This window comes from Vigna angularis, chromosome 2 (assembly GCF_016808095.1).
Source record: "Vigna angularis cultivar LongXiaoDou No.4 chromosome 2, ASM1680809v1, whole genome shotgun sequence".
In the NCBI taxonomy this organism is placed as follows: Eukaryota; Viridiplantae; Streptophyta; class Magnoliopsida; order Fabales; family Fabaceae; genus Vigna; species Vigna angularis.
The window spans coordinates 28,763,859-28,790,029 of NC_068971.1; the positions used below are offsets into that span (position 1 = coordinate 28,763,859).

General features: G+C 33.2%; 2 protein-coding genes across 3 annotated transcripts; one reads left to right on the plus strand and one right to left on the minus strand.

The window, feature by feature from the left end:
* Positions 1–1,601: 1,601 nt before the first annotated feature.
* LOC108327466 (LRR receptor-like serine/threonine-protein kinase RGI5) lies at positions 1,602–4,382 on the plus strand. Of its 2 annotated transcripts, none has more exons than XM_017561163.2 (4): positions 1,602–2,254; positions 2,364–2,624; positions 2,764–3,600; positions 3,692–4,382. In XM_017561163.2, the coding sequence occupies exons 1-4, from the start codon at positions 1,825–1,827 to the stop codon at positions 4,153–4,155; spliced, it is 1,992 nt and encodes a 663-aa protein (XP_017416652.2). In that variant the 5' UTR covers positions 1,602–1,824; the 3' UTR covers positions 4,156–4,382. The 2 variants fall into 2 exon arrangements, with proteins under 2 accessions (XP_017416652.2, XP_052729472.1); XM_052873512.1 differs by having other exon boundaries at positions 1,798–2,254; positions 2,372–2,624.
* A 9,557-nt stretch (positions 4,383–13,939) lies between these two features.
* On the minus strand, positions 13,940–24,694 carry LOC108329683 (uncharacterized protein At5g03900, chloroplastic). The gene is made up of 14 exons (XM_017564019.2): positions 24,111–24,694; positions 23,568–23,675; positions 23,380–23,483; positions 23,209–23,292; positions 21,035–21,107; positions 20,882–20,947; positions 20,612–20,701; positions 19,547–19,612; positions 19,093–19,229; positions 18,912–18,998; positions 18,756–18,816; positions 15,499–15,642; positions 14,858–15,030; positions 13,940–14,326 (listed from the first exon to the last, which is right to left on the minus strand). Exons 1-13 carry the CDS (start codon positions 24,474–24,476, stop codon positions 14,887–14,889), a joined length of 1,530 nt encoding a protein of 509 aa, XP_017419508.1. The 5' UTR covers positions 24,477–24,694; the 3' UTR covers positions 13,940–14,326; positions 14,858–14,886.
* Between the last annotated feature and the right edge of the window lie 1,477 nt (positions 24,695–26,171).

The window sequence follows — 26,171 nt, forward strand, 5'->3', positions numbered from 1 at the left end:
GTATAGGAGTATAGTGCTAAAATTCTTAGACTCTAATTGTTTAATTGATATTGAATATGTTTATGGTGGTAACATATATGTTAATGAATGTTTGTCGTATATTGAAAGTGATAGGAATGCAATGTGATAATTGTGTAGGGATTCATAAGGAGTATTAAATTGAGATTCTCGAAGGAAATTATTTTTAAATGAAAATACTTAATAATGAAAGTTGAAGAAGGTCTTTACATTAAGTATGAGAAAGAAAACCCGAATATAATTAGTGTACAGATTTGTCATGTTATGTTTGCTTGATGAGAAATTAGGTTCTATTATCTTTGAGTATAATTATAGTCTTTATTGTTGTTATTAAAGGTCAAATGATGACAAGTACAATGTTTCTTAATCTATTCAATACATTAAATTTTCGGAATTGAAAGTAGCTTTTGTTGGTATCTTATGTTTAGAAAAGCTATGAATAGTTTAGAAAAAGTGAATTATAATGCTTGAGTTAATGTTTTTGTGTGAATGTAATAATTATATTAATTTTTACATATAAAATTTTAACACATTTATAATTTATTCTAGCTTATCTTATGTTTTGTAATTGTGATAATCCACTTGTAATTATCACATGTACATAAAATTATGCAAGTTTAGGAAAGGAGAAGAAGAGACTCTGTAAATAAAGTAAGTATGTATTTAAAGTTTAGATATCTAAAAATATATTTTGTATTTTGATAATAGTTTATAACGAGTTTAGAAAAAATAATTTGAAATAATTTTATATAGCTTGAATTGTTATGGAAAACCGTGCAAATTATAATTTATTATGCTTTAAACTTTTATTGTGTTTTAATATTAATCTTATAGTAAATAGATTTTATGTCCTATAATTGGATTCTTAGAATTGATGTTGAAATTAAAGGACAAAAAATTGGCTTGGGAATTCTGAGTGAATGTAAACCATCAACAAGTTTATGCAGATATATATTTTGCCATTTAATTTGTATAAACAATGTAAACTATTGAATTTTCCTTTTTTTTTTAATTTGGATTTAACATGGGAAAGAAAAGAAAAACATTTATGGACATTAATGGACTTAATTAATAATTATTTTCCTGTTTTTATGTTTATGGTGTCTATATTATTTTTTACTACTTTTCACTCTTCTAATAACATCGATTTGGTCTTATAATTAATAAAGTTTAAAAAGTGTGTGTCAAATGTTTTAAAATGTCACATGTTCGAAAAGTGTTAGAAGATATAAGTGTTATACTAAAAAAAGTCTGCAGATAAAAAATAATTTATAAATGGCTTTTTTACACCAAATTAATGTCAATTTAATATTAAAAAAAGCTACTAGTTATTTAGAAAATAAAGACTTATTAAGTAAAATAAATGAAAAACTAAAACGAATAATAATTTTAAAGTAATGAACAATTTACAAATTAAACCTAAAAGAAATATATATATATATATATATATATATATATATATATATATATATAAAAGAATAAAATAATAAATTTATGATGTAATAAAAGAAAAGAGATAAAAAATAAATATAGACAAAATTAAAGTATATCTGTATCGTTGCTGGAAAGAAAATCCAACTCTTGGTTTCGCATATTTCCTGTCTTCTCTGGCTCATATTTTATTGTGAATAAACATCTATCAGACCACAAACCAGACACGTTCTGACATTTTCTCAGTCTAAAAACACCCTGTTTCATCTGCTTCAATTCACGTGCGTGCTGTTTCTCCTGCTTCCACACCCTTCATTTGCTAAGACATCACAGCATAACTGCTACACCAAGGACTCAACTTCCCTGGAACTGATCATGTGCATGATCCTTCTGAAACTGCTACTCTTCCTCACATGGATTTCTTCTCCATCTCTTTCCACCTCCATGACCCAGCTTGACACTCTCTTGGCCATCAGAGACTCTCTAGACCCAGAGAACCGCCTGTTGCTCTCATGGACTCCCCATTCTGACCCCTGTAGTAGTGTCTCTTTTGAGGGTGTGGCTTGCAATGAACAAGGCCTCGTTACCAATATTTCACTGCAAGGAAAGGGTCTATATGGAAGAGTACCTGAAGCCTTGGCTGCTCTCAAGAGCTTGACGGGTCTCTTCCTTCACTTCAATGCCCTCACTGGGATATTACCAATGGAAATTTCCACTTTGACTGAGCTAAGTAATTTGTATCTCAATGTCAATAACCTCTCTGGTGACATCCCTCGCGAGATTGGCAATATGTCAAATCTTCAAGGTGCTTTCTTCTTCAAAAACTCTTACAAATTTCTCATCTTTGCTCCCCTTCACTTCAGTGTTTATCTTGCTTATTTCTACTTTCAGTCTAATTTGTTAAGAGTTTACAGTTTTGCAGCTTTGCTATAACAAGTTTAGTGGGAGTATACCGACTGACCTGGGAAGGTTGAGGAAGCTCAGTGTTCTTGCACTGCAATATAATCAATTAAATAGCGCTATTCCTGCTAGTTTGGGTGAAGTGGGGACATTGGCACGATTGGATCTGAGCTTCAATAACCTTTTCGGTCCTATTCCGGTCACATTGGCTAATGCACCTAATCTCCAAACTCTGAATATTCGTAACAATTCTCTCTCTGGCCGTGTACCTACAGGTAATTCATCAACCTTATTGATTTTGACAAATTGGTTTATTTTTCTTGAAAATGAGGTTCGTAGAGGTAAATCCTAGATTAAATTCCAAAACTGCACTTAATTATGTGCTAATTCAATTTGTGTGTGTGCTTGGTGCAGCTCTGATAAGACTCAGAGGTGGGTTTCAGTACATGAACAATCCGGGTTTATGTGGGACTGGATTCGCTGATTTAGGTTCTTGCAAAGGAGTAAGCACTTCAGAACCGGTTAGACCCGAACCATATGAACCTGGTGATATTTCTACAAAAGATCTTCCTGCATCAATGGAACCACAGCGTGAAAGCTGCGGCGGTGGTCATTGTAAAAGGACATCGAAATCTTCAAAAATTGGTCTGGTTTTTACCGTCATTGGACTCGTTTTTGCTTCAACTGTTGCTGGGCTGCTTTTGCTATTCTGGCGACGTAGTCAGATTCAGAAAATTGGAAGTTCTGATAACCGGCTTAAGCAAGTGTGTAAGAAAAGTGCGTTTCCTCTTATCAGTTTGGAGTATTCTGACGGTTGGGACCCATTAGACAAAGGTCGATGTGGGTATTCCCAGGAATTTCTTGAGAGCTTTATGTTTAATCTTGAAGAAGTAGAACGCGCAACTCAAATCTTCTCAGAGGTAAATTTATTGGGGAAGAGTGATTCTTCAGCTGTGTACAGGGGGGTTTTGAGAGATGGTTCTGCTGTGACTATAAAATGCATCGCCAAAACAAGTTGCAAATCAGATGAAGGTGAGTTCTTGAAAGGTTTGAAGATATTGACCTCGTTAAGGCATGAAAATCTAGTTCGGTTGAGAGGGTTTTGCTGTTCAAAAGGCCGCGGGGAATGTTTTCTGATCTATGACTCTCTCTCTAATGGGAGTCTGTTGCAGTATCTTGATGTTAAGAGAAACAGTGGTAGGGTACTTGATTGGTCGACCAGAGTGTTCATCATTCGTGGTATTGCCAAAGGTAAGTTTTTCTTCTGTCTCTTCAAATAAATCTTAGGAAATTAAATCAGTTCCTCTGTAAACTAAAATTAAACGATTCTATCTTTATCCAGGTATCGATTATCTGCATAGGAAAAAAGGAAGCAAACATGGGATCGTTCACCAAAATATATCAGCTGAAAACGTACTTCTGGATGCTGGGTACAAGGCTTTACTTGCAGATTCGGGATTGCACAAGCTCCTTGAAGATGATGTTGTTTTTTCCGCCCTCAAAGCTAGCGCTGCCATGGGATATCTGCCTCCAGAGTACACCAAAACTGGTCGTTTGACAGAAAAGAGTGATGTGTATGCCTTTGGAGTGATTGTTTTCCAGCTTCTCACCGGAAAACGTGACATAACCCAGTTAAATTGCCAAAGTGGCATTTTGAAAGATATAGTTGATGAGAATCTTGAAGGGATGTTCTCAGAATCAGAGGCCACCAAGCTGAGAAGAGTTGCTGTGCTTTGCACTCACGAGTCCCCACATCTTCGACCATCTATGGATACCCTAATGCTAGAACTGGATGATAATGTGTAGAAGTTCCTCACATGTAGCATCCTTGTTGATCACTCTACATGGAAATTTCTCACTTTCAAAAACGAGAATCGTTTCCTTTTGGTTCACCATTAGAATTTTGATAGATTGTTGCTGTTTCATGTTTGTATCTATCTAATATTATAAAATAGTTTTTTATTTTATGATCAAATGCCATCTCATACAATTGTAAACAAATTATTTTAAACAAATAAAATCTAACCACTCAACTTTATTATCTCTGACATAAGTTATCGAAAACTCGGTACACATATAATAAAATAGGATAATGATAATTTCACAACATTATTTTTTTTTTAACATTTTATAATTATTTATGTGTCATTGATTAGTCCAAAATTGTTTTATAATCAATAATAATAATAAATATCAACATGAACTAATTACAGATAACACATAAGCTAAATGAAATTTATTTAGATGATGTTAAAATATTGTCAAGAAAATGTTGTCAAAAGTATGGGTGTTGCTACCTCCACCATCCCAAGTGCTCTGCACTTTTCCACTATTTTCTTTTTATTCCAAAAATATCCTACACCTCCCGACTATCCTTAACAATCTCTCTCTTTCTCTCTCTGCATTGATGGAGCATTCACATGGCAACTCCACAAAACCACACGCTGAAGATGAATCCTTTATATCCCTTTTATTTTTCTTTATTTTAAAGAAATGAATTTGCCTTCAGACATAGTTTTTGCATGATTGCTCATTCTTTTACTTGTTACTACATGTCTACTTAGGTCATTACAAAGAGCACTTGATAGAAGACTCTACCTTCTCGTTGACGGTAATGCACATGGGGCTCCTAGTGAAAAGCCTGTGTGGCATTTTCATGAGAAAGTTTATGAATCTGAGGACACCATGCGCACGGTGAACGTTGGTATATGGCTTTCCGTTTCTTTTTCTGTAACTATTCCCTGTTAACTTTTTTTAATTTTGTAGTGTGCAGAATCTGCATTGGAGTCAATCATAGGTGAAAACCGTTGAGAACAGGTTTGATTGTGGTTTTGTGGAATTTCCATGTAAATGAGAAGAGAGAAAGAGAAAGATTGTTGAGGATAGTGGGGAGGTGTAGGGTATTTTTGGAATAAAAGAAAATAGTATGGAGGTGTAGGAACACTTGGGGTGGTAGAGGGAGCAACACCCAAAATATCATTATCTAACAAAATATATTTGATAACCCAATAAAACATAAGCTAAACGAAATTTATGTTGTTGGAGTCCATTTGTACTCGAAACTATGTTTGTCTCGGAATACAATCTACACCGAAACTTGTTATAATAGAGGAGTACTGTTGTTATAGTACGGGAGGTGATCCAATTCTAATAAGAATAATGTTAGTTCAAGTGATTAGAAAATATTTTTATTTGCATAAATATTTATATATTAATCATATATTTCTTAATACCATATATTTATAGAATATTTGGTATACATGGTAAGATATCACATTATTGTTATTTTTTCATTAATTGTCATATATGGATAAGTTGTTATATTTGTTAATATTATTTGATATTCTCTTAATACTATCATTTTTTACAACAAACTTCATAGGATCCAGAAACTTTATAAATATATATGCTATTACACGAGAAAATACATTCAATTCTCTCTTACCTACTCATACACTCATATAGATCCCAAACTTCTCTTATTGACCGAGCATTCAAGAATCTTTTGCAGGTAGATCTTTTCCTTTTGAACAAGGAATTCAATTCCAACCATCAAGAGCCTTCAAGTCACTACTAAGATCTTTCCACATGTTCAAAGGTTTGTACTTCAGATCCCGATAAGAACATTTGGCGCCTATCTTGGGGTCTAAATAAAACGTTTGAATAAACTTAAATTTGGGGTTTATTTATAATTTTGTTTAAGTTTTATTTTCTGTTTTTGCATTGTCAAGATTGTGTTTTTTTGCTATAGTGTTTCTGATTTCTATTTTTATTTCATTAAGCTCGGTCAATATCAGTTATTATGTATTTTGTGGTTAGTTATTATACTCGACCAACACTATTATTATTCTTTGTACTCAATTCTGGCACAGTGAAAGAAATACACAGTGAATTATTCAAGAAAGCCAAAGATTTCACAATTTTTTAAGGCTTAATCCAATTCAACCCCCCCCCCCCCCCCCTCTTCACGGCTTGAGATATAAGGCATTTCTTTTCTTCAAAGTAGTTCTCTTAAGGTATTTTAAGATATCTAGCACAAATACATACACTTTGCATAATATCAAGCCTACTAGTAATAAGATATAGTAGAGAACATATCATACCTCTAGACATAGTTTGGTTAACCTTAGTACCTGATTCATCTTTATCTAAATATAAGGAAGTAGCCATGGGTGTGTTTTCTTCCTTTGTAGTGTCCATTCTAAATTTCTTAAGTAGCTCTCTGCAATACTTAGTTTGAGAAATGAAGGTTCCACCTTCCATCTGTCTAAATTGCAACTCCTAAAAAATGTCAACTCTCGCATCATTGACATCTCAAATTCACCTTGTATTATACTTGAAAATCCTTCACATAGAGTGTTATTAGTAGATCCAAATATTATATCACCAACATACACTTGAATAAGTAAAATATGTTCTCTTACTCTTTTTATGAACAGTGTTGAATCAATCTTTCCTCTTGAGAAATCATTTTCAATTTGAAAATTACTAAGCCTCTCATACCAAGATCTAGGTGCCTATCTTAGGTCACACAATGCTTTCTTAAGTTTATAAATGTGATTAGGATATTTATAATCTTCAAAACTAAGGGGTTGCTAAACATACACTTTTTCTTTAATAACACCATTTAAAAAAGCACTCTTAACATCCATTTGATATAATTTAAATTTCATAAGAGATGTATAAGAAATAAGTAAGCAAATAACTTCTAACCTTGCAATAGAAGCATATGTTTCATCATAGTCAATACCTTCTTCTTCGCAATATCCTTTTGCAACAAGTCTAACTTTATATGTTGTGATGTGACTGTCCTCATCCAGCTTGTTTTGGAACGCCCATTTTGCTCCAATGACTTGATGGTTTTCCTCTCTAGGAATGAGTTCCCGAACATCATTCTTTTCAAATTGATTCAGTTCTTCTTGCATTGCAACACACCATTTATCATCTTGAAGAGTCTCACCAATATTCTTAGGTTCAATCTGAGAAACAAAAGCAATTGTCATACTTAAATTATTTAGATTGCTTTGAGTAGTTACCCCTTTTGAGATGTCTTCTAATATGTTGTCCATTGATAAACCACGTGGCTTTTGAAAGCTTTTAGGAGTATGTTCTTATTGTGGATGAGGATTATCAGGTGGAGGATTATTAGTTATATACATCTCTTCAAGAGCTTTCCTTAAGTAATCTTCATCACCTGCAAGTGGTCTATTTGACTCAAGAGGGTTCTCCTCACGGTCTATAATTTCATCAAAAACAACATGCACGGATTCTTCAATTACCAAGGTTCTCGTATTGAAAACTCTATGAGCTTGCTATTAAGAGAGTATCCTAGAAATATTGCTTGATCATATTTTGCACCAAATTTTCCTAACATTTCCTTTCCATTGTTTAAAACAAAGGATTTACAACAAAAAAATTTCAAATTAGACACATTTGGTTTTCTCCCATTAAATAGCTCATAGGGAGTCAATTTCAAAACAAGTTTAATGAGCATTCTATTTAGAACATAACATTCAGTGCTCACTACATCCGCCTAAAAATATTTAGGAACATTGGATTCATTCAGTAATGTTCTATCAAGTTCTTCTAATGATTTATTTTTCGTTTCAACAACCCCATTTTGTTGGGGAGTTCTAAGAGCAACAAAATTATGAGTTATATCATGCTCTTCACAAAAGTTTTCAAAGGATTCATTTTGAAATTCACCTCCATGATCACTTGTCAAAATTTTTATTTTCAAATCCTTTTCATTTTGAACTCTTTTCTCAAACGTTTTGAAAGCTTTAAAAGCCTCAATTTTTAAGGTTAGAAAGAAAGTCCAAGTGTACCTAGAATAGTCATCTACAATAACAAGAGAATAATAATTGTCATCAAAACTTTTATCCTTGAAGGACCAAATAAGTCCATGTGCAACAATTATAAAGGTCTTGAAGTTGAAATTACATTTTTCAAAGGGAAAGAAGATTTTACTTGTTTTCCTTTCTGACAAGCTATGTATAGTTTTTCTTTTTCAAATTTCAATTCTGGAAAATCAATTACTAAGTCTTTAGAAATTAATTTATTCAAGTGTTGCATATGAATATGAGCATATATTTTATGCCACAACCATGGATTTTCTTCCTTAGCAGCTAAACATGTTATACTATGATTAAATGCACTTTCAATATCAATCAAGTAAATATTATTATGCCTTAAATCTTTCAATGCAATTTCAGAGGATCTTTTATGATAAATAATGCATTGATCACTTTCAAAAGTTACCTTAAGGCCTTTGTCGCATAATTAACTTATGCTTAAGAGGTTGTGCTTTAATCCTTCAACATATTTTTTATGGTTAAAGTGTCCCCTCCTCCAATGTCCTCGGTTCCAAGGATTTTTCCTTTATTGTTCTCTCCATGTGTGACAAAGCCTTGTTCTTTTTTCGAAAATTGATAAACATCTTCTTGTCACCAGTCATATGCCTTAAACATCCACTGTCAAGATAGCACATAGACTTTTTGGACTTTGAAGATCCCTACAAAACAAAGGTAACAAGTTTTTAGGTCCCTAATCATTTTATGGGTCATTGGGGTTAGTAATATGGAGAAAATCACTTCATGACTTGAACCTGAGCATATTTTCCACAAGGAACACCATAGTGCTTTATATTGCACTTATTAAAGGTATGTCCCTACTTCATACAATAAAAACAAGAGACACAAGGCGGCTTGACATTTAAAATAATAACCTTTTCAATCCAAACTCTATGAGTTCTTCTAACTTGATTTTTCATTTTAAACACATTTTTTATTTTTAGAAATCCTTTTATCTACTCCATATTTTCAAGAGATGCACTTTTTGTAGCCTCTTTTCTAAGATGTCAATGTCAAACATGGGGCTTTTACAAGAAAGGCACTCAACAAGAGATTCAATAATTGTTGCTCTTTCATTTTCAAATTGCATTTTTTTCTTCAAAATAACTTCCTTATCTAAACCTTTTTCATACTTGATTGCAATTCTTTAAAATCATTCTTTAAGTTTTCATCAAGTAATTCCAAAAATGATTTTTGTAAATCAACTTCACCAATATCAACGCTAGAAAGGCTTACTTGGCTTGTAGTGTCCTCATTGTTTACCATCAAGCATAAGTTGGCTTCCTCATTGGAGTCGCTTGAGCTAGGTAAGCTTGAGTCGTTATCATCCCAAGCGATGTATGCCTTTTTCTTTTTGTGAAATCTCTTTTCTTTCTTTTCCTCACGTTTTTTGTTGTTAGGACATTCAACTTTTACATGTCCTCTGTCACCACAACCATAACATTTGTAGTTTGATGATAAAGCTTGATTTTCCGTTTTCTCACTTTGAAACTTATTCTTGCCTTTGGTCTTCATGAACTTTGTGAAACTTTTAATGATGAGGCTCATGTTTTCATCCTCAAAGTCCTCATCCTTCTTTGGACTTTTCCCTTTAGAAATCTCATATTTGAAGTCTAAGGTTTTCTTCTTTCTTTGGTCTTCCTCAACAGTCAATCTATCCAACTCGAGCCCATGTTTTCTTAGCTTTCTGAATAACACAGCCATTGACATAAAGGACAGATTTTGTGACTCAAATAATTGTCACCTTTGGCTGCCACGTCCTGTTCAAAGACTTTAAAGGATTCTAAAACATAGTATTTATAGGCCAAGGTTCGAGCAAAAGTTAGAAGCTTAAAAGACAGCTTCTAACTGCCAGTGATAATCGATTATCCTAAACCGTTATAAAAATATTTTCTCTATTATAATTTATTATCTCAAGTGATAATCGATTATCTGTAAACCTTAACAATTCTTGTTTTTCGTGGATAATCGATTATCTCAAGTGATAATCGATTATTTGCGAATCAAAGTGTTTTTTTATGTTTCCTGGGATAATCGATTATCCAAGTGATAATTGATTATTCCAGTAAACATTCTAAACTAAAAGAGCATATACAAGACTATTTAAGATTACATTTCAAATGACTACAACTATTATAATTTAAATACAATAAAAAAGCTTTAACAGGAAATCATCCAAACATGTAAATTCTTTTTCAATTCTTTGAGTACTTCATCATCAAAATCTTTCAAAGTTTTGTATCAGCTTATTGGTAACATGTACCCCTTGCTATACTTTGTCTTCCATCCCTAAAACTACCTCTCATAGTTGAAGAACCCTATGTAGAAGAAGCTCTTACCTCTCCACCTCTACATGCTTCCATCCTTACCCTTGAAAATATTGACCCAACCACTCAAAACCCTTCCTCTCCACCCTCCCCCCCCCTCCCCGACCCCACCCCTACCCTTGAAAATATTGACCCAATCCACAACCTCAACCTCCCAACCAAACCAAACCCTCAACAAATAATATTTTGGCCACAACCCTTAGTCACCCTTCAAACCATCACCTCTCTAGGCCTACCTCCCTTACTCATTGATCCAAACTCTCACCACATCCTAACTCATGTTCATCACTTGCTTGCTAAGAACAATGCGCAACAAGAAGCAAAAATCGTCACAATGTTTCAAGTAAGCGGAGGAGAACAACAGCCAATTTCAAGCCCTCATGAACACCCTTAATAATGCCATAACCCAACTCTTCCCAAAGCCAGACCAACCACCACCACCCTCTAGTCATTACTTGTCTCTCCTCCCATTCTTGATGTTTATCAAATAAGGGAGAGAAGAATATGCTAAATGTTGAAGACTCTGCATGCATGCATCTGATCTTAATTTTGTAATTAATTTTTACTTTAGACTCTTTCTAATTAATTTAATGGTCACATTCGTTGCTCCACATTTTTTTTTACTTATGGAAGCCACCAATCAATCATAGCATACTTGTTTGATAAGCACTAACGATATGATGCCTTAATGTGTCTATCTTTATAATTACATTGAATTGCTCTTATATGCTATTAATTAAATGGTTGATTATTTTGACATAAACATTAATAGACTATCAAAATCAAGGAGAGTACATTCCTTAAATCTTACAGAGTGTTTTATCCAATATACATATGATTTGATATATGAACAAATATCCATGCCTAAAAATTTATGCCTAATCTTGCTCTGATACATAAAAATGCTTATTAATAATCTGATAAGTTATTCATGCTCTAATACTCATTTTTTTAATTTTATGTTGCACATGTTTTGCATAAAAGAGTTGTGTTTTGCTTTGATAACACATGTTGAAATGATTTATGACTTGAGGAAATCATATCTTTTATAAAATGATAATCGTACGATGCGATAAATCTTATACGTTTTTTATAATATTTTGCTCTAATAATGTTAAACAATATACTCTCATACTCGAAAACGAAAAACTAATTATATGTTTATGTGCTTTGGTAAATATCCAACAATTAAATACTTACTCTGATACTTCCTCGCTATAATATAATCATGCTTTGATACAATGGTTTAATATTTACAATGCCCTGAATATAGTAAAAAAGAAAATTGTTATTTTTGAAATTTTCATATTTGTTCTAATACCTATTACACAAATATTCATTCTCTAATACCTAGACTCTGAAATTTTTTTAAGGATATATATATATAAAAGGAATGTTGTTTTATAAGTAAATTAAAAGTCATTATCATAAGGAAGTTATGGATAACTCAGGTTGAGTATTTGTTCTTAAAAATGAATATAATTGTGTATAATTTTACGTGCACCTTTAATTTACTTATATACCCTCAAGGTAGTATGTTAGCATCACGTACATGTTGATGTACCACTCAAAGAAGAACTTCAATATACTTGAATTGTAGTTTGAGTATTATGTGTAAAGCATACTTTTATGACTTAACACTTGTGTGAAATTTCATTACCAATTCTCAATCTGATGAATTTTCATGTATCGTTTATGTCAATATTTAATCTTAATATCTCTGAATTGAATGAATAAGTCATATTTCACCTTGATGTTATTAATATTGATCTTGAGAAACTTGTTAATGACTCTAACAACAAAGAACACAGCCTATTATAACTATAAATCTTGGAGAAGATCAAACAAACTCAACTTAATGTTCATGAGAGTGATTGTCTCATAGTATTAAGATGACTCTTCCCACAGTTAAAGTATCAAAGATTTTATGGGGTTTGTGGGAGAGCACGCGCTAACAACGAATAGGTCTCTTGATGACACATTAATGAGTACATTGATCTCCATGAGGTTCAATGGGTCATGTTATGTATGAGCATATTATTGAAATGATAAACAGTGCAACAAGACTTAAAAAGACCTTCAAAATAATTGTGAGTATACGCTTTATTTTGAACCCATTAGGGTCTAAGTATAGCCTGTTTCAAGTGGCAAAATACCATGCATGATAACTAAAATGTGGTACATGAATTGCATTTTGGTTTAAGAAACGACGTTTAAAAATTAAGGAAGTAAATGTACATTATGTAAGCCATCAGAGAAATAAATGAGCTGGAAAGAAATATGTGAAGAAATATAATAAGGGAAAACGAATGTTAAAGGTTAATCAAACAACAATGAACATCCAAAAGAAAGAATTAAAGGGCGATAACTACCGTTCATGTGGAAATTCCAGGCACTTATGAAAAGATTGCCCAAAACGTGGCTTGGTTCGACAAGAAAGGTATGTTTAATGCTTATATATACTTTGAATCAAATTTAAATAAAGTTTCATATATAATAGGTGCTGGATTGATTTTGGATGTACATAAACAAGTCTAACACCCTATTATTTTGATTAAATGTTGAAAACCAGTTAAGTAACAAACATGACCATGCTTTGTTTATTCGACAATAGTTAAGTACAGCAAATCTTGCATGTTATAAGTATTCTGACTAACAGACGACATAACACCATGCAGTCTTACTTTACATTTGAGAAAGCATGAACATGCTCAGATGATACACATAACATATTTGTACTACACATAATATATTGCAGAAAATATTCGTCACTTCCATATGCCAAAGAGACCATTATAAAAGGGCAAAACACATTAAAATGTATTGGATAAAATGTTAAGGATGTCTTCTTCAACAGTTCCATGAGTCATGCATTGTCAAATCTGAAGGGACTATGTTCTTTGTACCATATTACTCTATATACAAATTCAAAGATAAACTCTCCAAGAAGAGATAAGCCCATCTAACAATTAGGATGTCACATGAAGAAGAAAAGAAGAAAATCATTTAATGTTTTACATGTATTTAATACATTCTTTACAATCAAACTCATCGGACAAAAGAAAGACATTTAAAAGTGCAAAAGCTAGTCAACGATCAGAAACAGATTTACAACAGCTACTTTACAACAGACTCAATTCATCCTTAAATAAAGAAATTGACACTAAATTCCCGTAAAATTTCTTTTTGAAGTATTCATCTATGATAATTTGAGATCATATAAAATATTAATCTTTTTTAATGCTAGTTTGTATATATTTTATTAATTTCGAACTAATCTTTTTGAAAAAATTGAAAACAATTTATCTATACGTTACAAAGACAAACAATGAAGAGTTATGATAAAAGATTAACGACAAACTAAAATAAAACAGAAGAACAAAATCAGAAACAAACAAAAAATTACGAAGATAAAAAGTCAAACCAGCAAAAGGTATTTCGTTTTCACCTGCGCCAAAGGAGAAACTTCCGGACCAATATCTTAAACAATCTTGCTTCCTAATAATCTGTGGTGCTTGTACGATAAACGTTGATTTTCTTCACCTTCGCGCTAATACATTTCAACACTGACGTATAAAGTCGTAATACAAAGGCAATGCCTATCAAGTTATATTGCTTGTCCTACAGAAACTTTTACTACTTTTATAGTTCAAATTACAAATTTTATCACTCAAATTACTGGATCTAAGAAATGAATTTTATACTGCAGTATACGAGGGCCACATCCAATGCTTTCACAGAAGGCAAGTCCAGATGCTGTGCTGCTCAAGTTGTCAATACATGAGAAGAGCTAACTCCCTGAAATTTTAATTATAATAACACCCATTCAATAATGTAAAGATTCTATTATATATTTCTTTTTACACCATCCTATAAAGATTATTTCACAAAAATAAAGAGGTTTCACATTTTCTGGCACTTTTAAAGGCGCAATTAAAAAGTTTAAACTAGTTGCTTTATTCATTTACATTTGACCTCTATCTAAAAGAAATCTTCCAATACCTCTCAATTTAAAAAAAAAAGCAGCTTCACAATAGTCACACCCTCACTACCACCACAATAGTTTCTTGAGGCCACCCCTAGAAACTAAAATAATTATTGGATCGTTAAAGCCAAAAAAAAAAGTCATTGACAAAAATACTTACAATTCAATTCATTGACTTTTTTTAATCCATAAGAATTGAACACATGTTAAGAAGTCTACAGTATCACGCACCTTGCTAAATACACTGGAAACATTTTGCTAAAAATTAGCTTTTAACTTGTAGACCCTGTGATGCATTTCCCATCAAAATAACGTATGAAATGCATTGAAGTTAAACAATTTACCTGCTTAACGGGTTAACAGTTGACCCTTCTTAATCGGACCTCTCAAGCTCCCGAAATTTTTTATCCCAGTCTAGAGCTTCGTAATCTTGCTCAAGTAAGTCCTTCTCAGTGCTATACACAATTTGATCCTTTCCTATGACTGTCTTTTGGGCCATGTCCCGGGCACTGAAAAGCTGAAAGCCAGAAAAAGAATTTCTCAGGGACATTATGCCTGAGAAAAGCAATCCCCTATCCAAACTTCCACCCCCTCAAACAACACAAGAGCAGATCCAGAAAGCATTTATATAAGCATCAACATCCAAAAATAATACAGAAATGAGATTGGAATTGCTAATATACACAATTCATTCAAGGAATCATTTTCAAATTCAATCACATCCTCGTTTTGTTGTAAACTATAAAATGAGGTAACACTTTATTATAAAATGACAGCCAAGAGTAATTAGAAATATATAAAGCAACAAATGAAGGTCTAAAACAGGTCCAACATTTCCTTGCTTCTTCATTATGTTTCAATACACAAACACAAGGTTGCCTTCATAAATTTAAAGAAAGATTCACTTGAATTATATACAAAATAAAATATAGGAGATAAAGATGTCGATATACTATATGGTCAAGATGACTTTCAAAAACCATACCTTCTGCCTTAGTGAAGTGTCAGGTAATTCAAGAAGTCGTGCACACTGCTCCCTAGCTTTATTTCTCTTTTCAATATCATCATTCTTTTTCCGAATAAAAAACCACCGGAAAAGAGGAATTGCGAAAAAAGAAGCAGCATAAATCTGCAAAATATTACCATACAAAGTATGAGACATTGATGTTAAACAAGGCTAATAATAACTATAATCACAAGATTTACACATTGCTGATAAATATAATCACAAGATTTACCTCACGCAAGACATGCAACAGTGGGTTTGGTACAAGAATGTTAGCTTGTCAAGGTGGAATGGAACTTTGATAAAAAGCAGTGTGCATGTCCTTGTACTTAGGTATGAACACACATCACCATAGAAAAAACATGTTTATGGCGTTATTGGAGATGTAATTTGCTAATGAAATTATTGCCCCATGTGGTGGTGGTGGTATAAAATTCATGATGATTGAGAACCAGGGACGAGATGGAGACAAAGATGGATACGAAACCTTTTCTAAAGTGCATGCATCACAAGATTTGCTTTACTAGGTTGGTAGAAAATATGAAGCTAAAGCATTGTAATTTAGAAGTGCACTTTTGTTGTCTTGCGTCTGTTTGCATTGAAAGGGAATTGAGTCTTGTGATTTGTACAATTGTGGAAAGCATACTCTCACCAATATTGTCTCCAATTTTTGACAGATTCAATTATGACGAACATTTCCCTAGTGTAGAGTGAAGCTAATTCAAGATGGGAGCACAATTTTTTTGCTGAAAAAAGTCAAGGGAACCAATCTTGACTCAAGACTACACCAATGGTAAGTGTTTGTTTCAAGCACGATAGGTTCAGAACAGTTAGCATTGTAAATCTTTAAAGGATTGGGTAGTCTAAATGGTCCATGTAATCTTATTTGGTCAAAGGAGATCGGTGAGGGAAAAATGAGTGACAAAATGAAGATAGTGGCCAGTCAAGCCAAGGAAATTTTGAACCTTTTCTTGACCTAGAGATCCACCTGCCGATGAAATGATGAAATGAAATGTCCTAGAAATGTACTAAATTAACAGCTCAACTTCTTAGAGAACCTAGCAAAATAATCCGTTATGGGATAATAACTTTAAAACCAAGTCTAAGTGTTTGACATGGGAGGGAACACGAGAAAACCAAGACTAATTGGCATATGGCTTGAGTAAATCATTCATAGCCGACTGAAAAGTGGAGGGAATATTTTTGAGATAGAATAACATTACCAAAAATTTGTAATGTTGTTCCAGTGTATGAAAGGTAGTTTTGTGCCTGCCCTCGGGGAAGCACTTGGATTTGGTGGTATCCAAAGGGTAGATCAATCTAGAAACTTGTGGCAAGGCCTAACTCATCTATTAGTTCATCAATAGTGGGTATATAAAATCTATTCTTGATTGCAACAACATTCATTGCTTTGTAATCAACACAAGCACCATGTGTTGGTAGAAAGGGTTGGTGTCAGGTGTAATGATGCCTTCTTGTAACACATCAGGGATGACGAAGGACACGGTACCTTGTCAAGTGTGGGTAATATAAGGATTCTTATGAAGTAGACTTTCTGACTCAACCCTACAAAATTATCTTATAAGATAAGGGATGCAGTCACTTATAAATTGTAAATCTACCTTATCTCTAGTAAACATGGGATCTCTACAAAGGTCTAACATTGGTAAGGGATGTTGGGAAAAAGAGTTGGTGATCATGAGAGTGTTGGAGTGTATTAGATATATTATCTTTATCTTCTTTATTTAGTTTGTTATTATTTCTTATTTGTATTTTGAGCTTAGCCCATATTCTTCTATTATAAATACAATACTTTATGTTTATATTCAATGCAAAGGAAATTAATCCCACATATAGTTTTTCATTATATTCAATATGGTATCTAGAACCAGTTTATTTTGAGAAAAAAAAAATTGTCGCCTCTACCAATACACCCAACGCTACCAGCGGCGGCGTCTTCTACTGCCATTGCCGGCAGCGGTGCCGTCTACCACCACTGCCAATGGCGGCACCGTCTATTGTGACTGACTACCACTGCCATTGTCGGAGTTCTAGTTTTAACCTACGAGCACATGGTTTTGATTGTCTTAGCTAGACGACCATTATGCCTTCAATGATGCCTTCATTGGAGCTTCTACACGCTCTGAACGTCTTTCGAAGTTGTAGATCTACTCCTTCTATCGTGCATGGTGGCACGTCCCATCTCTTCTCAGGAAGCAATTCAAAGCGTCGAGATCACTTTTTTCTCCTCTTTCATGCCACCATGCATGGTCGTCTGTCTCATCTCCTCTCAGGCAGCTATTCAAAGCATCGAGATCGCTCTTTTTTTCCTTTCAGGTGCCTTGATTGGAAAGTCTTAGATTTTTAGGGTTTCTTTCTCCTATTCATCCATGGCTTCTTCCATTGCTGTCTCTTCTGACCTCTCTTTTGTCACCGAAGCATTTGACCCGTCCATATATGTTTTCTCTTCAGTGGCAAAGATGGATTTTGTTAGTTTATTATAGTCGTGGTAGCTCTTAAACAATTTTTTATCCACTAGATGTTAACAATGCATTCCTTAATGATGATTTGCAAGAAGAGATTTATATGTTGCAACCTCATATTTGTTGCTCAGGGGAGTCTTTTGAGTTGGTATTTCGTCTTCGCAAATCATTAACAATTTGGTGTCATTTAAGTGCAGAAACAGATATTTTCACCAAGTCTTTATTGATTATATTAGTAACAAGCTTGATATATATAATTTGTATACACCAGCTTAAGAGGGAGTGTTAGATATATTATCTTTATCTTTTATCTTTAGTTAGTTTGTTATTATTTTTTATTTGTATTTTGGATTTAGCCCATATTTCTTCTATTATAAATACAATACCCTATGTGTATATTCAACACATAGGAGATTAATCCCACATATAGTTTTTCACTATATTCAACAAGGTGGAAGACATTTTATTAGTCATTTTATTTAACCTGTACTACGACAATTTTCTTCATCTTCAATTTTTTTTCTTCCTTGATAAATTACAAAGGTATTAAGAAAGTGACCACTCCCATGTTCACATGAACCTCCCACCCCATCATTAACTAATCTTAAATTTGCAGCAATTAAATTGCCATCAAATTCCCAAAAATAGCAATATCACAACCTATATAAAAATGATCCTTCTAAAAGATAATTTATAACTCTTTTTCAATATTGAAAAATCTAGTTGCTTGAACACAGAAATATTAGTCAGTACCTGAAGAAGAGGAAATATGTCGGCTACAAATTTAATGAAGCTACTGGGAACTGCCATATCTCTTTTGATCAAAGAAAAACAGAAGTGAGGGCACTGAAACAAGAAATAAAATTGAAAAACTACCTAATGCTGTAATGCATCATCTGAAGAACTTACTTCAACATGGTTCCGAGAATAATGACTCCAAACAGATTAAGGCCACCTAGACCAATGACCATTGCTCTCTCAGACGTGCCAGTTTTACTGCAAAAGAACAACCACTAATGTTATGTTTTAATAAATATATGTGGATATATGGATAACAACAACTGGATCAGAAAAAATACAAATACAAAACCTGAACTGCCATTTTTTCTCTTGGAAAAACTTATCAATTCCAACCCAATCTGCCCATCTCCTTCCAACATATTCTTTCCTCTTACTCTTCTGAGAAGCTGTCCTCTGCAGAGATGGAAACCTATACAGAATATTTCCCTGCATAACAAGCAATCTGCAAGTATATATAAAAAGAGGAGAAATAAGGCGAACAAATAATTCTCAGCAGAAATCAATAGCTACAATATATTTTATACATGAGTAGCATGTGGTATTATTATGTATAAGAGATCCATGTCTTGTGTAAAAACAAAACAACTAATAACAATTGTAGGTTAATCCTTAAAGAAATTCCTAATGTATGCCAACTATTAATAGGCAACAAAGAGTAATTCTAAGGAGTAATATACAGGATCAACTTGCAGATACCATTTGAGAGGAAACAAAGGAAAGGCAGAAGTTATTGTCTCAAATACCTCCTCGTCAACATCAGGCTGACCATCAAATCGTAAAAGTACAGGTAAGATATAAGATTCGTCATCCTGTCACCATCCAAAGATACAAGGTTAAAAATTAAGAATGACATCATATATATAAAAGCAGGGCTGACTGGGAATAGAATAAAAAGAACAAGAAATGGGAGAGCACTAGCTCTTCCAAGGGTTTTCCCTTCTCAAAGAATTTCTCCTTTCCCAGATAGTCAGTGGTCAACTTACAATGACAACCCCAATGTGAATCTCTCATATCCTTCTCCCCCTATTTATATCTAACCAACCACTCAAACTGACAGACTAACTCAATATTCAGACTCTCATAACTAACTCCCCCTTCTTTTATCCTAACAATATTCCTTTGTTTTCTCTTTCTGATTTTGCTATTGCACTTAAGTTTGTCACCCTTTGGGCATTTTTTCAGATGTTTCAGTGTTCTGGTTAGCTGTGTTTAACAGCTATGTTAAAAAGCTATGTTTGGGTATGCAGAGTTGTGTTGGCTAAAAATGTCTTCAAATGGAGCTGATGCGAATAAGGATAATAGGGGTGCATTTTCATAAATGAAGTTATGTTGTGACTTTTAAGTCTATAAGTTGTATTGACCTTACGCAAGCTTTTAAGTTTATAAATTGTGTTACCCTATTCAAGTTATTTTCAAGCATCCATGTTTAAATAGGAAATTTGTTATATTCCATGCTAAAATATTTTATTTATGATTACAGTCCCCTCTCCAGATTTTCATATTTCAAGGAATGGAGAAAAAAGAGTGCATCTGGCCACGCAAAAGAGGAACTCAAAATAAGAACAACGATGGGTGTGGTCACTGCAAAATACCAAGACACAAGACGTGTGAATTATGAGGTCTCTAAGTCCCACTTCAACAAATACCCTTGTTAAACAAATTATAGAATGTTCAGTTACATATTAATTCCAGCTCTATGTGCGTTCAATTTCCACGTGCTGACAAAAGCAACTCCTTTTAGCTTCCATTTATCACATAAAATATGCTTGTCTAAGTATGTAGACACAACCAAACATATACCAAATTACCTTAAGACCCTCCGTAGAATCTATTTCAAGATATGGAGCAAGTTCTTCAGCTGCAACAACACCACCATTGGATGCTATGTATTGCCCAATCTGTACATCAGATGAGTAAAGTGGATTAGAGGAAATAAACATGTAAATATATAGGAAAGTTTGAAAAAAGAAAAAAGTTAACATTTTCACATATAAAATGGAAAATAGTACCAAATATGAAACAATAAAAAAAAAATCATCAAAGGCAACGGACCACTGAATTCAGTCCTCAATTATTACCAACTTCCATCTCTCTTCTTCAATTCCTTGATTAGGATCACCATCTCCAAATACAAAGGAGAAGACCTACCAAAATGAAAAAATCCTTATCTTCATTAGAAACCAAAAAAGTGGGGTGGGAGGATGACATGTTATTTCAATTATATCACACACCGACTCAATGAAGTTCATCTTGTCATCATCAGCTTGTAGCCTTCGTCTCCTATAATAATATGGATCCCAGTACCTTCAATAGTATAAAAATTAAATTATGACACCAAACATTTCTCTCAAAATGAAATGTGATTATACATACAGGAAACTAGATACATGTGCTACAATCTGAGAATGCAATTGGAGGAATGAAGACATATTTAGTTCAATCTAAACCATACACAAAAAGCAAATCAACTTCCCCTACACTTCCACATTTATCCACACAGGCTAAGAAAAGTGTTTCGCCTTTATAGTATACAATTACATGGTTTGTCAGTAATATCTCTCCCATACCGCACTTTTAAACATGTATTCCTAATTTCCGGTTGTTTTGGGACCCAACATGCTCTTAGCTGCATTGCAATTTTTAAACCGTATTGCAGCAAAGAACCAAAGAACTTTGTAAACTCAGATCGTAAACTCTTACGAGTTTACTTTGGATAAAAAAATATTAAAATATTTATATATGATATAACAGTTGAGAATAAAAAGAGAATATAAAATTGGAGGGCTTACAAGATCCCTCTTGTGATCTTGTATTTATAATGATAGAAACTGATACAATGGAAGATGAAAGATCAAAAGACTACCCTAGATTCCTAGGTAGGTGCTAATCATGATTACAGCAGATAAATGGTTCCCAATGCACTACTTATTATTTATTTCAACAATAATAATTCCATGTTATATGACATTATAAATAACATTTTACATTTTCTTACTGAAATTTTATTGTTATTACTATTAGTTTATCATATTATATATTTCAAAAGATTTTTTATGTTTCTCTAATATTATTATTCTTGTATAATAACTTTATAATTAAAATAACTTTAATTAATTATATGATATATATGTTTTATATAAAACAAAAAGTTGTTGGACAATGAGGCCCAAAAGGCCAGCATAGAAACAAAGTAGACCCCTTAAACTTCATCTCACATGAAAAATTATGTTATACCCTAACCCTTACCCGTGCAGCACAGGATGGCCACAAAGATAGAGCAGACCACCAACACAGGCAAAGGCACACAACCGCACAGTAATGGCATGGCAAACAATCAAAGAAGAAAACAAGGACACAGCGAACAACCAAAATGGAACTACATCATGGTGCAACAATGACCACGGGACTAGCATTCTCTAAAAAACTGAAACCCCTTTGTTCTACTCAATACTCGTTCTCTAAAAGGTTGAAACCCCTCAGTACACATGCTCTGAAGAAGGAAAGCAAATTGAAGATTCAATTTGAAGTTAAGGATTAATATGGCTTATGCTTTGTTGTTAGGAGAAGTTGTGAATTAAATTTAGAACCTTTATCTTTAGTTGTGTCATTATTTTGTCTAGAACTTGGTGGCCAATGATTATAATGATTTTGCTATTTGAATTTTTAGACTTAATATCATTAGGTTGTCTTTCATTACTTTCAAACAACAACAATATTTCTGCATTTTTATATTATTATCTATCTATCCATCTATACACACACATATATATTTCATTCTTTTGACAGCTATACTTCCAGCAAAACCCGTTATGGCTTCTGATAGATTTCTATTAAGGATATTTGGGTTACGGTATTTTCCGTTATGCAATATCAATAACATGGGAGGTAAGGAACTTGAGTCCCAAATAGGAAGTGTGAGATTTTAGTGTTGGGCTTATAAGGTCTTGGGCTCTCTCTCTCTCTCTCTCTCTCTCTCTCTCTCTCTCTCTCTCTCTCTCTCTCTCTCTCTATATATATATATATATATATATATATATATATATATATATATATATATATATATATATATATATATATATATATATATATCCATCTATACAAGCTTTTGTAGTGTGGTTCTCTTAAGATTCATATCAAAAGGAGAGGTGAAAGCAACCTAATTTAACTACCTAGCATCACCATCACCAATATTAAATGTGCACATGTAAGTGATGACCCTAATTTAATTGTGTGTCTCTCGTCTTCCTCTTCTTTATTTTTAGGCACCTGAAAACTTACTAAACTTCATTAAGCAACCAGAAACACATATAAATTCTAATTGGCAGAAAAACCTTGAGAACCAAGAAGGAAAATATTTGAGAAATTTTGTATAAAATGCAACTCCAATACTACAAAATAGAATTACCAGAACAAATCAAAAGGATTGAAGTAGAAAGTAACTCCTGAATCATATGACCTGCCTCCACGCCTTCCACGATTATCGTCATCACTGTAAATAAAAAACAGTATTCCCTCATTCGCATTACTAAATTTTTCAAGAAAAACTATAGTTATAGACATTAAAGTTATGGAATACCTTCTACTGCTAGTTACAAGAGCAATTATCGTAGTGTAAACAATAACAATGGATGCAATAAGCGCTGTCCCAAAAGATACCCTTATCAAGTATTCTACTGCGGCCTGTCAAAGTCAAAGTTATACAACAACACTCAAGCGATAAAACATCAGCAACAACTGTTACAGAGAAGACAATAGAATTCATACCTTGGCCTTGTCAAAAAAGGGTTCAGCTTTAATCCTAAGCGACTTGGCACCAAGCCTTGATCGATAATCTTTTGGAAATACATAGAGAACGTCACCTTCCTCAGAAACCTACAGATACCACGGTAGCACAGACAGAATTTTATTCCTAAAATTTAACCATAATCGCAGTGTAGGAAACCAAGGAAATAAATTAATAACGATCTAACTGCAGCACTTTTTCCCCACATTGATAAGAAGTTTTGAGCACTATTCTACAATAGCCCAAAATCTACCACTACTATAAGGAAGATAAATACAAGCATTTAAATTTTTCGATAGGTAAGAAAAATACACATATAACCTAAAATATGCCCTACAAGTGTCATTATCTAACTATAGGAAATTAAAATATAATAAACTAATAATATTATAAATTTGTAATATTCTAAACCCATCCTATAAAATCCTTAGCCATTTAATTTTCCTTCTTTTGGGCTTTTTAGGATCATCCTATCACATATGGTACTGGAAGCTTCCTAATGTAAAGGGAAACAAAGTAACAACCTCTAAGAAGCCATCTGTGTCAGCGGCAAGAGCTTGAAGAGCCTTCTGAGCTTGATTCAAGTTAAGGCCAGCTCTGCTAGCCACATCCCCAACGGTCACTCTCCCTCCGCATCCATCCACCGCGTCCATCGTTCGCTTCCTCACATCCGACGGCACCTTATCGCTTTCCACTAGGCCCCCCGGCCTCGCCACCAAAACCCTAGAATCCAATACCCTTCTCGAGACTCCCCCAATCAACGGGTTTTGCACGCAAGGGAAAGCTATTTCTTGCTTCGGGCGCTTCGCCAAACTCGAAAGAATGAAGGATTGTGGCCTCCGGAGCCCACAACTGGGGATCCCAGTGATGCACGTCGAAATGGACGCCATTTCAGTATTTGGACATGGAAGAAACTTTGGTTGTTCTGATGACTGTAACTGCAACACCTAAACTCCACGGAAGTATGAAGACTATGAATTTACGAGATATTCAGAATGGCATTTTATCCGGAAAATACATCAAGAAAAAAAAGAACGACTTAGTGATCAGTTTCGTGTGCTTCTAGTGAAAAGAAGCGGGAGCAGAGGATGAGGCTCGCGTATTGACGCATTTGCCCTTCCCACTCAGAAACTAGTAATTTTTTTTGTAGTCAGAAATGCTTAACCACACACATACATTTCCCTTTTATCATGTTTTTTAATTTATATTTAAACTAAATGTTAAATCATTTAGTTCATAAAATCATTATCATTTGGGAAAGTTGAAATTGATACATCCGTATAATTTATATTAATATGGCTAAAATATTTTTTTCATATATTTTATTTAATTGTTTATTTCTAAATTTGTAATGTGTTAAAAACTGAGTAAATTTCATGTCATGAGTTGATCCTAATATCCTTAATCATTAATGTTTTTAATTAAAATTAACTAGTTTTAAGAAAACTACGATTAAAATTGTCATAAGTTTTAAAAGTAATTATCTTATCATTAAATAAATATTTTAAAGTTTATTATCCTTTACTGTAATTCTTTTAATTTAAAAAAAGACGTTCGTGATAATAAAAACAAAAGAGTGTCATTAGATATTAAAACTTCTTCCGTATTTTTTTCCTTCATAAAACACTCTGGATTTCTTTATCTTATTATCAACTGATCCTTTGTTCTTTCTGTAAGGAAGAAAGAGGCGACTGGAAAACAAAATGTAAGAAAACAGTAAAAGTAAAAATTATTTAGTTTTTTATTGTTAAGATCTATTAATGTATTATCAATTACATAACTTCAATTCAATTATATAACTAGGAAAAGAATATAAGGGAAAGTACTAAATTAATGATGCTTATTTGGACACCTGTCAATTATATTAGTTTTTCTTTTTGTTATTTTCATTTTCTGTATATATGAAATTTACCATATTACCTATATCTATGTACTAGGAAAACGAAATTGAAATCGGTAGGTTGATTTAAAGGTTAAAGGTTTAAGGGTTGACAACAACAACAAAATTTGTTTTCCACTGAGAAGCCTTTAATTCTTTTCTTTATATATATTTTCTTGAGTTTAAGGTTTGAAATTAGAGAATAAATCACTTCTCTATCCTTTGTATGCAGTGCAATTTCCTTTAATTTAACTTGAGTTTTCTATTTCCGATCCTTGTCCTAAATTTTCTTTTTTATTTTAATATAATCTAGGTTTAATACCCAATTTTGTTCCCACTTTGGTTCGGAAATCTCAAGTTAGTCCCTTTTTAGAAATGTAAGTGCAATGGATCCTTACTTGTAATTATTTGAGTCTAATAAGTCCCTTCCGTTAAATAGAAGGAAACAGAGTTAGTGGGCTGATGATGTGGCAGTTGTCTTTGGTGAGGTGTCAAGACGCAATTGTTTGCGTGCTTACGTGGTGTTAGGGTTCCCCAATTTGAAATTGGGTTTTATTAAAAATTGGGGATAAAAGGATTTGGGGGTGCTTTGTTGGAGATTAGGGCATGTTCGTGTGCGAGAAAGCAGACAGAGGCACTGATCGCGGGAAGAAGCATTAACTTTAAGACAAAGCATTTGATTGTTTGTGGGGTAAATAACGAAAAG

What these genes read in the sequence shown, in the direction of transcription:
- LOC108327466 (XM_017561163.2), top strand. Translation starts at nt 1,825, where the DNA reads ATGTGCATGATCCTTCTGAAACTGCTACTCTTCCTCACATGGATTTCT. An exon ending in CAATATGTCAAATCTTCAAG is followed by an intron (nt 2,255 to 2,363) that starts GTGCTTTCTTCT and finishes AAGAGTTTACAG; the next exon opens with TTTTGCAGCTTTGCTATAAC. An exon ending in CATTCGTGGTATTGCCAAAG is followed by an intron (nt 3,601 to 3,691) that starts GTAAGTTTTTCT and finishes ATCTTTATCCAG; the next exon opens with GTATCGATTATCTGCATAGG.
- LOC108329683 (XM_017564019.2), bottom strand. Translation starts at nt 24,476, where the DNA reads ATGGCGTCCATTTCGACGTGCATCACTGGGATCCCCAGTTGTGGGCTC. An exon ending in CCTTTTTTGACAAGGCCAAG is followed by an intron (nt 23,484 to 23,567) that starts GTATGAATTCTA and finishes TGACTTTGACAG; the next exon opens with GCCGCAGTAGAATACTTGAT. An exon ending in AAGAAGAGAGATGGAAGTTG is followed by an intron (nt 20,702 to 20,881) that starts GTAATAATTGAG and finishes TCTGATGTACAG; the next exon opens with ATTGGGCAATACATAGCATC.